Source organism: Megalobrama amblycephala, linkage group LG2 (assembly GCF_018812025.1).
Source record: "Megalobrama amblycephala isolate DHTTF-2021 linkage group LG2, ASM1881202v1, whole genome shotgun sequence".
NCBI classification, from domain to species: domain Eukaryota; kingdom Metazoa; phylum Chordata; class Actinopteri; order Cypriniformes; family Xenocyprididae; genus Megalobrama; species Megalobrama amblycephala.
This window is the reverse complement of record NC_063045.1, coordinates 33,461,795-33,473,902: the sequence shown is the minus strand read 5'-3', so window position 1 is coordinate 33,473,902 and position 12,108 is coordinate 33,461,795. Positions and strand designations below refer to the sequence as shown.

At 36.0% G+C, this 12,108-nt stretch overlaps 2 protein-coding genes across 18 annotated transcripts in view; both read left to right on the top strand.

Annotated features, from left to right (window-relative positions):
- Positions 1-12,108, top strand: part of LOC125255945 (histone-lysine N-methyltransferase 2D-like) — a 526,365-nt gene that overhangs the window by 44,783 nt on the left and 469,474 nt on the right. The window lies entirely within an intron of this gene.
- ppip5k2 (diphosphoinositol pentakisphosphate kinase 2) overlaps positions 1-12,108 on the top strand; it is a 49,326-nt gene that overhangs the window by 31,466 nt on the left and 5,752 nt on the right. For 9 of the 16 annotated variants that reach the window (XM_048171423.1, XM_048171416.1, XM_048171532.1 and 6 more), the window contains 3 exons: positions 1,744-1,816; positions 7,625-7,744; positions 11,745-11,807. In XM_048171423.1, coding sequence (XP_048027380.1) covers positions 1,744-1,816; positions 7,625-7,744; positions 11,745-11,807 — 256 coding nt within the window. The remainder of the gene's footprint in view (positions 1-1,743; positions 1,817-7,624; positions 7,745-11,744; positions 11,808-12,108) is intronic. The other 7 variants (XM_048171513.1, XM_048171479.1, XM_048171462.1 and 4 more) reach the window with 3 other exon arrangements.

Here is a 12,108-nt window from a genome sequence, read left to right as displayed (position 1 = left end):
TTTAACTAACATGAACTAACCATGAGCAATACATTTGTTACTATTTACTAATCTTCGTTAACGTTAGTTAATGAAAATACAGTTGTTCATTGTTTATGTTAGTTCATAGTGCATTAACTAATGTTAAAAAGATTTTAATAATGTATTATTAAATGTTGAAATTAACAATGATTAATACATGCTGTATAAGTGCAGCTCATTATTAGTTCATGTTAACTATCGAACTTTATTGTAAAGTGTTACCGATTTGTATATGTCTATGAAAAAGCTACTTTTGGCCTTTTGCTGCTGCTTCAGACCATAAACTAAAAATCTCATTACAACCCTTCAGTGTTTTTTATTTTTCTCTCTGCACCAATCTACTCTCTTTATCCATGTTTAGCCTAGAGAGTCTCAGCTCTTTTCATTCATCTGCTCTGCTATTAGCTGTCCTTTGCATCCTGCTCCATTTCAGTGTCCAATAAAAAGTTGACCTCTGGGTTGCTACGGGATATGTGTCACTGATGTCATACATGTATGAGGTGGATTTTGCTTGTCACTCACCTCGGACAGAATTTGCCTCTGCTTTGGCACCTTTTAATATTCATTGATCACTGTTAGATCGACATTTCTTGTTCTTACAGTTCAGTGAGAAGCTCTTAGCAAAAGTATCTATCAACATAATCAATGATATTTGTTTATGGTGGTTAACCATTTAGTGAACATCACAATTTTTTTTTTTTTTTTATGTTTTACAATAATAATTATAACCCATATGTTATAATTATGCTTGTGTCTTTGTTTTACAAGATATTATTGCTTCATTATGTCAGTTTTCCTGTCATTTTTACACAACATTGTAACAAAGTGGGAACCTCGGTCAAGTTCTTAACACAGTAAAATGTTTTGAAGATGGTGTCACAGATTAGCCAAAGTCTTCAACTAAATACATTGACCCCAAAAAAAGAATTTGGACACTTCAGTCACACTTAAAAATGTCTGAATGCCTTTATGTTAGATGAGAAAAATATCAAAGCAGTTTTCAATTTTCCTTGGAAATATGTCAAATATGTGTTATAATGTAATCGAAGTCTCTCAGGTAAATTGAAATTGGTTTGATATAAATACATAGATTTTCTGTGTGTCTTAAGTGTATTTTTGGGGCCACTGTCTCCATTGAAAATCCTTTTAGTTGAGGACTTGGCTGAATCTGTGGCTTGATCTAGGCCTCATGTAAAGCCTGTTCAGGCATAGAGAACTCTGTGCTGTTTAGTGTCCAATAACCCTCTTCCTATGCCCAGGATAACCTCCTTTTACCTCAAAGCAGATTCTTAATTTTGAAGTTTCCTTTGGTTTTGCATGAAACAGAAATTTTTAACAGAGAAAAATAACTGGGCTGTGACCGTTTTGTTCCCTGCTCTGTTGGGTTTTACATGGATGCAAATGCATATTTGTTTGAAATTGTGGATTGTTCAGTTATACTCTATAAACTGTTGCCATGTTTGTCCTCATACCTTCTGCATTCCTGATCTCATTTCCTGTTTCTGATATGGAATGGAGTCTGTGTTGCTATGCTTAACGCATGATCCATTTCTTTTTTTTCATGCTGGGTTTTTTCTTTTTCTTCATGTATAGACCTGTGAACTCACATATACAGTGCTGCTTATTAACATCTGTCTATCTGGAAATTGCCTTTATGAACAAAGAAGGATGAAGGTTGAGTTTTTGTTGAGCAGTTATTGTTTTCTGCTTGTGCCTATTCAGGTTCTGTCAGAGAACAACAGCCACAGCAGACCGGGCAGACTGCACGCCGATCACAAGCTCACCACTGGAATCGGTAAGATGAGCACTCGCGGATCTCGTAGCACACATCTTAATATTATAAAGTCAGCAGACATATCTTGTAATATCCTGAATGTTGTTGGATGTTCATTATGGAGGAACTCTGACATACTGTCCTGGTTTTCTATGTCCCAATATAATGTTTTGCCGTTCCATTTCTAATCTCTGTTGTGTGTGATGTTATTGTGGCTGCTCTCTCTTGATTCTTTAAACTTAACGACCAATTAATTTGGGTCTGAATTGGAAGTGAATGTGTAATACTGTCAGTGAGCTTTACTCTGAAACACACTAAGTATTCTAAGATTTTTGCCACACAGCTGACTAATACAGTGCTGACTCTCATATATGCTTGTAATGTCCTTTGTGTGTTTGTAGGCCGTTTATACACAAACCTCCATGGTTTATGTGGAAGCATACACTTTTGTCTTACTGTGTAATTATAGCTCTTTAGTAATTAATTGTAGATGGGTAGGTGACATGAAATAGTTTTGGATGTCCTGCAGTGTGACATTCTATACTCTTCACTCTTAGAAGAATAGGTTCTATATAGAACCCTAGAGTTCTTGATTTAATTTTAAAGAATGCCAAAAAAGGTTATATATATTTTTTGGCATTCTTTAAAATTCTTAAGGAGAAAATCTTAAACGATTGCATAGTACTTTAATGTTTGATGGTGATTTCAATTTTTTTCTTGTGATGTGATGTGTTAATGAGCGGTTTAATTCATAAAATTTAATTAAATTGAAAAATTAATTAAAACAAGTGTCTGACAGAACCCTTCTATATTGAACCTTTTCTTCGAAGAGTGATTTAAAACAGTTTTAACCAGTGGCCAGTTGCATAAACTGCTTAGAATAGTCTTACAAGTTAGTCATCTAATTTTTTTCTTCAAGACTGGTCATAACTTCAGTCAGTCAGTTACATAAAAACGTAGATTGGTCTAATTTGAATTCTATAAAGTAAGACTGATTAGCCCTAAAGCCGGGGACACACCTAACGATTAGCTGAAACATTCTAAGACTGAACTGAACACACTGCCGATTGTTTCCTTCGACTGGAGCCGATTTATATACTCACACAAGGAATTTGAACACCGACTGTAATCGCAGACTGAACGCAACTGGCTCTGACTGGACGCGTTTGAGCGCGATCAGTCATAAGTATCAATTTACATTCATAATCGGCCTTACAATCGTGTGTGCGCGGCTTAACTAATTGCTAGTTGGTCAGACTAGTTCTTAAGAGACAGTCTTAACTTAGCATATATGTTTATGCAAGTACCCCCAGTATATTTTTTTTCTTTACTTTTATATATATTATACATGCAGCATTTTGAGCCCATAATTGAGATTAATTTAACTTTGTATTACCGTAATAAAAAAAAAAAATTAAAAAAATGGTCATACTGCAGGACAGTTTAAAACTATAGTGAAGACAAAAGGTGTTAAAAATGGTGACCAGTTACAGGACTAACAATGTGCACTTTGCTTTATTCTTTCATATATATTTTAAACTTAAATTTGATGTTGGTTTGGGGAAAAAAGTAACTCATGGACATGTTACCAAAAAAGAATGTTTTTTTCGTGTCAGCCCTCAAAAATTTAGTGGAAACTGATTTTTTTCAAACAATTAAGAGCTTTTGTGATTTAGTTTGAAACTTTGCAATGTGACATTAATGGCATTATGATTTGTGAAGTGACAATGAAGTGGCACAGATTTATACTATAAAACTATAAAGATTGACTCCTGAAGAGTTTTTGGTCAGCTGTTAAAAATTTGTGCCACCAAACTAAAGCAAAATGCATTCTGGTCACAGCAAATTGTGTTCCATCAATACAGATGTATTTGCCATAATGCAAAAAAACTATGAATTGTTAAAAAGTAACTATGAGCTTACACTCCTGGGGCCGCATTCACAAAGCATTAAGTTAAGAATTCTGTATTCTCAAAAACATTTAAGAATGTTCTTGTCTTTTTTTCTTAAGATTGTTACTCAGACAAAATTTTAATTCATGAAAAGAGTGTTTGTAAAAATCATTGTAAGCAACCATTTAAAGGCAGGATGACCTCCAACTTTTCTTAATTTCAAAGGTAAGATGTTTAATGAATCTTTTGGGTTGTTTCAAATATTAAACATTACATTAGACTAGCTACATACACTCACCGGCCACTTTATTAGGTACATCTATTAAACTGCTCATTAATGTAAATATGTTGTCAGCCAATCACAAGGTAGGATGATCTTCTGAAGTTCAAACTGAGCATCAGAATGGGGAAGAAAGGTGATTTAAGTAACATTGAATGTGGCATGGTTGTTGTTGGTGCCAGATGGGCTGGTTTGAGTATTTCAGAAACTGCTGATCTACTGGAATTTTCACACACAATCATCTCTAGGGTTTACAGAGAATGGTCTGAAAAAGAGAAAATATCCAGTGAGCGGCAGTTCTGTGGGTGAAAATGCCTTGTTGATGCCAGAGGTCAGAGGAGAATGGCCAGACTGGTTCAAGCTGATGGAAAGCCAACAGTAACTCTAATAAGTACTCGTTATAACCGAGGTCTGCAGAAGAGCATCTCTGAATGCACAACACTTCCAACCTTGAAGCAGATGGGCTACAGCAGCAGAAGGCCACAGCGGGTGCCACTCCTGTCAGCTAAGAACAGGAAACTGTGGCTACAATTCACACAGGCTCACCGAAATTGGACAATGGAAGATTGGAAAAACATTGCCTGGTCTGATGAGTCTCAATTTCTGCTGTGACATTCAAATGGTAGGGTCACATTTATTGCTGTAAACAGCATGAAAGCATGGATCCATCCTGCCTTGTATCAGTGGTTCAGGCTGGTGCTGTGATGGTGTGAGGGATATTTTCTTCGAACACTTTGGGCCCCTTAGTACCAATTGAGCATTTAAATGCCACAGACTGCCTGAGTATTGTTGCTGACCATGTCCATCCCTTAATAACCACATCTTTCGATTGCTACTTCCAGCAGGATAACGTGACGTCAAAAAGCTCATATTATTTCAAACTGGTTTCTTGAACATGACAATAGCCGCTTTTCTACCGTCAGGCTGAACATTTCTAAGAATGGTAAGGAGCAGTTCCGGTCATATTTACACTTGAGATTGGTTCTGCACGGCACAATTACAATCCGTTCTTGGCACGGTCGGCTAGAATGCATGTAGTGACGTCGCCACTTCTGATTGGTCACTTGTCTGTTGCCTGGCTGCCAGTTTCTCTATATCTGGCAACGCACAGTATTTGAGTGAATTTAACTTGTTAATAATAAAATTGAAAGAAATATCTGATCATCCTCCATAACACGGTAGCTATCTACAACTCTTATCGTCTGTATTACCAAGGCAACGACTGACACATTTGTATGACATTAGAAAGATCGGCCATTATCAGCCCCACAGTAGAAAATGAAACCATATCTGTATCGGCTGAGCCGGATTGACACGGTATGGAATGGTTAAGCAATGAGAGCGGTTTGGCCTGGCAGTGGAAAAGTGGCTAATGAGTTCACTATACTCAAATGGCCTCCACAGTCACCAATCCAATAGAGCACCTTTGGAATGTGTGGGAACCGGAGATTCGCTCCATGGATGTGCAGCCGACAAATCTGCATCAACTGTGTGATGCTATCATGTCAGTAATGACCAGGGGTCTCATTTATAAAACTGCGTAGGATCCCTACTAAAAATGTACGTATGCGCAAAAGCTGAATTCTGCCAGAACCTGCGCACAAATCCCTTTATAAATCCCAGTCAGCGGAAGATTGTGCGTACGTGCATCTCCACCCTGTCTCCTCCCCGAAATCACCATATATGGAGATTATGACGCCTAGTTTTACTATGCATAACCTCATCTGCATATCATTTCCATGCATATTCCCATCCACGTGACACCATAGTTAACACCGTCAAAGGTACAAGACATTGGAAAATATGAGATACAGACTATAAATGCCATTTGTGCCATACACTACATTGATAAAAAATCATCCAATATCCTTTTATGTTTTAGAATAAATATATCAAAATATCCATTAAAACAAAATTGTATTAAATACTTAAGATAAAGGTTTTAATATACAGTTGATTTATTCATTTCCACTGGCCAAATAGTATTTTAATAGTATAAAACAATTCAAATCAAATTTATGCAGTTTTGCTGATAAGGTGAACATATCTTTTAGGAAGTTTATAGGCTATTTTTAGTGGAAACAGATAGGCCTACCTATTTATTGCAGTGTAAATACAATTGTCTTTCTCGGTGCTTCACTGAAGTATTTTAAAAAGGAAACGTGCAAATCTTACAGTTTTCCTCAAATTATATCCTTCAAATGGTAATTGTTTGAAGATCCTTCACACGACATCAACACCTCCTGCAGCTGTGGTACAGTAAGATATTATTGGACCTATTCAAACTGGACAACGGACCGTTCGACCACCGAATCCAGCATTGTCTTCCATAATATCTAAGTTAAGTGTGCATCACTGATCGTCATTCTCGAAAAAAATATTTTGTCATAACATCTGCGTTGTAGTTTAAAGAGGAATTATTGTGCTCCCAGCATTCCTCACTGTCATTAAAACAGCGTATCACTGGATCAATCTACTATCTCAATTCATATCACTTTTGTCTTCAGAATGTGCGTACGCACAGCTCAAAGTTTGCTTAAAGGTGCGCACATTCTCCCGTCAAGTTTCTTTTTATAGATCACAACCTTTGCGTGGGAACTGGCGTACGCACAAAACGGGGCTGGAAACGTGTGTACGCCAGTTTCACGCTTTATAAATGAGACCCCAGATCTCTGAGGAATGTTTCCAGCACTTTGTCTGATTCTATGCCACAAAGAATTAAGGCAGTTCTGAAGGCAAAAGTGGGTTCAACCCAGTCTTGCAAGGTGTACCTAATAAAGTGGCCCGTGAGTGTTATACATATTACAATCATTAGGGATGTACAGTGTAAACTCTAAAGTGACACTATGGTTCGATAATGTAAACAATAATTGGTGACTTGACTTTTTTCAGTAACGGCTCTATGAAACGACTTGAATAGGTGAAAGAGGGTGAAAGATTTACTCCGCAGATTTCACATCTGGTTCAAATTTGCTGAACTGACCAGCAGAAAACTGCTTAAATTGAAAGTGATTTCTGTGGGAGCAGTGCTTCACACATTGCTACACTAATGACAACTGACAATGGACCTTTTTGGCCTGCAAAAAAGAAAAAAAAAAGAAAAAAGAGTTGATTGAATCTTCTGGAAAAAAACACCATACAATCAGATAACACCAAGTTATAACAAGTCTGGAAATGTTTGATAACTTCTAGAATTACATTTCTTACAAACTTCTTAGAAATTTCTTAACTTTTTTAAGAAGTTTTTTGTGAATCCAGCCTCTGTATTGGAGTGGTGGAAAATATTAATGATTATCATAGTGGTCTACAGTGGGTAATAATACTGTAATAGTTACAGCAATTGTAGTAAAGATGGTGTAAGTGTATTACACATTTAATTTTGTCAGTAATTGCTTGATATGTCACTTCATGTGACCTTAAAGCTTATGTCTTTTTGGTCATAAGATTTTTTCTCCTGAAAGTGAGGTCCTCTGGTGATTGGTTTACCTTACTTGGTTACAATGACAAAAGACATTACTGTCATTATGGGATGCTTTCAGTGAGGCTGCACTACTCATTCTGTGGCAAGAATCTTCTAGATTTGCATGCTGCATGCATTGCGAGGTGTGTCTCTTGGAACACCCGATTGCTGTATGTATCTTCTCTAACTCCCATCAGGGTCTCATTGTGCTGGCTTGTTTAGCACCATGGTGCTGGGCGGCTCCTCCAGTGCACCTAACCTACAAGATTACGCTCACGCACACCGTAAAAAGCTGACCTCCTCTGGCTTCTTAGATGGTATGTGCAAACACGCACACACACCTTCTAATGGTGAATCCCCGTCCCTACTTTTAAGGAATCCTGGAGTCTTATCTGTGTTTTCAGTGGGAAACTACCAGAGCTCGGGTTGTTCTCAACTGGTTGCATTGGAATAAGTCGTCCTTTTGTTGCTTTGTTGTGGTACTCATGCCCATCTGCCCCAATTTATTTATGATGCAAATCTTTTTTGAAAAAAAAAAAAAAAAATTGGGATCCTACAATCCTGCTTTTGTAAGAAATGTATGCTATGATCTGTACATAGTGTATGTTTCATGAAAAAAACAGGTTTAATAAATTAGTTATCTATAATACCTGTAAAAAAAACTTTTTTCTTTCTTTTTTTTTTTTGGGTTAATTCTATGTGTAGCCTATGTCTTGTCCTGTGTAACACAAGCCATATGTTGAATTCATCTTAAGAGTCCGTCTCATCAGAATCTTATGCGCTGTTAGTAAAATAATGTTATTTATTTATTCATTTACCTTAATGTAAATCATTACCTCTGTAAGACTGTCAGTGCTGGGTAGTAACTGATTACATGTAATCTAGATTCCGTAATCAGATTTAAAATATGAAGTACTTGTAATTAGTTATTTAATTTAATATTTAATTAATTTTAAAATACTCCTAATCGGACTACAGTTACTTTATTTATTATATGATTTCATGTTAATCTCACAATATTCATTGATTCTTGCTACAACTTTTTTTTTTATCTTTTAATATTTTCCTTTCTAATAAAGCCTACTGCTTATAAGCATTCATAAGCTCTTCCAGGTTTGTGGAATTGCACACGCAGACCAGCCACTAGTCATGTGACTGTCACTGAAAACTGATACCCACACAGCATTTGATCACTGTATTTACAGAAATCATTTCACTTTTAAGAAGTGTTTTCTTAACATTGCAACATTGCATATCTAACGAACACAATTATTATTATTATCATTTACTCGAAATGCCCCCTGATCATTTAAAAATAATTAAGTTAAAATAATTATAAGGTCAATATTTAAATTAGGTCAATAATAATAATAATAATAATAAGTTCACAGTTCTCTGATGTTGCTTAATGGTCACATGACATGCAGGTAAACAATTATTTTTTATCTTTTTTTAGCAAGTGTTTTATATTTATTGTTTTTATTGTAAAATTATTTATTTTAAGTTTAAATTATAATTTAATTACTTAATAGCTTTTCATTAAACTCACAAAACCCTTGCAGTTCTGATGTTTAATACACTTCATGTTGTTGATAAAGATTAGAATATATTTTCTTTATTTTTGTATTTTTATATCAATAAAAAATATATTGGATGAAACTAAAGATCTGCAGCAGAAACTAAAGTGGCCAATTTCTTTTTTTTTTTATCCTTAAAAGGGGTCATGACATGGAATGCGCGCACACACACAAAATAAATATATGTGGTAAAATGATTATTTTCATTCTGATTCTCTGTCTGAAATAACCTGTTTTTAAGTAAGTGTTTTGAAAACATTATCAATATAAAACCGTAATTTACAGTCGATTATGAAATCATTTACTTACGGTTTATGATACAGCAGCTGTCAGATACGATACAGCTGACTGCTTTATCTGTCAAAGTTTCTTTGCAAACTCTTGCAAACAAAATGCTCCGAACAAACATAATCCTCCGACGTCATTAAAGTAAACCATCCACTTGTTTCTGATGCTGGGATCCTTCCATAGTCTGTACAGAGATGCAAATGAGCGGTTTAAAAATCCGTTCACTCTTCTATTTATCCTCAAGTACGTGGAGTATTATCAGAAACTGAACGTGCATCTGTATACTGTATCCAGTGTAGACAGTTTCAGTGATTATAATGGCTTCTATTTGCTTTTGACGCAACTCTCAAATCCAGTGTAGGCAAATGTCAGCTATTAACCTACTGGACGCAAGGGGGCGGGGCCTATGGTGCGATGATGTAAAACTCTTTGTTGATGTCTTGCTCTGGAGGCAATCTATTCAAATGTATTTGCCCGTGTGATGTCACAGATCCTGCAATATCCAAACTAGCCATCTTTGGAGCTTGATTAAATAAATGCTATGTTTATGAGGAGGATGTTTTAAGCTATGAAACTTGCAGGATGTTTTAATGGTACAAAGACTCATGTCATGACCCCTTTAAAGTACACTGTATTCTAGGTTTTTGGTATTTCTCTTTATCCTGCACACACACCTGTTGCCAAACCTTTTTTCTTTGTATACAGACATGACTAAAAAAACATCCTAGGACAAATCTTGGAAGCTAGAGCAAACTGAACCCCACAGCTCTGAATTAAAATAATTTTTGCATACTTACCATATAGTGAGTTGGAGTAAGGCAATAATGTGGTTTTGAACACACATTTATGAACAGATATTTTGTTGACTTCTAAAGAAATATTGAACAAACAAGCACAAGAAAGTCATCTTCGTGGATGTGCTGATATCCAAGAGGCTAGTTTCTGTTAATGGTTCTGTTAACGTGTCCATTCTAGTTGTAGTGTCTGTGCTGGAATAATATAACTGTCCAACTGAAGTTTTTAAGGCCATCTGTTATAATGCAGCAAGTGACTTCTGAATTCGTAGCTATTATTTGAGGAGATATATAACTCAACAAATGTTTTAGGGTAGGATGTGTTTTTATGTCCTGTTGTTTGTTTTGATAATTTTGTGGAAATCCAGGATTCCATGGCTAATTTGTGTTGTGAAGCAAGACCTTTGTAGATGTGTTCATGAAGCCAGGAGTGCTGTTGAGCATCAGTAAAGAAAGTATAGCGTCAATAATAGAATTAACCCTAGAATGCATGACCCAAAACGCCTACATGAATGCATAAAGGAGGCAAAATGACCCGTACAAAGAGATGGCATCCTGGTTTTTATCATTCAGTGTAATTAAATCATTGAAGAATTTGATTATACACCAGTTTAAATGTTTCAGCAATGTTCAGTTGTTCACATTGTATACCATAACCAAATTCAGTTCAATATAATTACTCTTATAATTATGAGATTTTAATTTACTAGCAACATATGCAGATTATTTCACTGATGCTTGCAGATAAGTTGTCTTATGGAAAGATAGACTGTTGTTTTTCTGAAACTAAGGTGAAGAACAGGTAAATGTGTGTAACTATTGCTGAACTGCAAATCTGAATAAGTGCGCAGTGGATATGTTGTAGTCTTGTGTCCGTTTAGAGTAAGAAGTTGTGTAGAGATTCACTGCATAGCCAGTAAATGACTGTGGTGATCATTGAGAGTCAAGATCTGTGAAATGGAGTTAGTTCATAAGAAACAAGCTTTGGACAAATGAGAAGTCCTGGTACTGGGATTGTAATGTTGCCTTGTAAGAGCTGTGCTAGCAGCCTTATCTGATGCCACTGTGTGTTTATTTTTGTTAGTCCAAGATCCAATCAAAGATAAATTTCTGACCAAAAAATACTATAGTGAGTCAAAATTCCATATGAAAAGTCTATGTGTAATTTTGAGACCCTTTACAAAGGCTGGGGGTAGTGATAAAAAAAAAAAAAAAATCCAAAAAAGTGGTGCGTCTCTTAGAACAGCATATCACATTTTTGAATGTCTCACTTATCTGATACAGTCAAGTGATGGATCTATCTTCTGGCTAGTTGATTATCTGAATTGGGTGTGAGATACAAAAAATGTTCAGTGCTGTGGGTCCCTGGGGCTAGAATTGAAAACTACTGTTCTGTCGTGTCGATTTAACCCCCAGTATGCATTCTAGGGTTAATACGGGGTGCTTGCTTAAACAGAAGGGACCCGAAGGTTTAATTTTGAAATGTGGAACGTGTTTTTTTAATCCCTATCCCTATGGCTGTCCAAACACTAAACACAAGCATCCCTATGCTTTTCTTCTGCGTCTTTCCTGCATGACTCTTGCCTTCTTTAGTCTTTCTTTAACCCTCTTTCTTTTAGCTGTTATACATTTCAGGTACCTGTTTTTCTCTTTCTCAGAGGCTACACGTGGTTCTGCTGTAAAAAGATTTTCTATCTCATTTGCGCGACACCCAACCAATGGTATGTTTGCTTTTGTTAATTCCTAGTCACGTTTTCCCCTCACATTCAGTTTTTGATTTATTATTTGTTCTTCTGGATATAGAGTTCCTCCATCAACCCTAGAATGGGGCATAGGGAATGTGACAGCTGTTCATTTTAGAGGACTAAAAATACTCATTCAACACACCAGACATCATGTACAGTCCCCTCCAAAAGTATTGGAACAGTGAGGACTATTCCTTTATTTTTTCTGTAGACTGAAAACATTTGGGTTTGACATCAAACAATTTAAATGAGACAAAAGATCAACATTTCAGCTTTT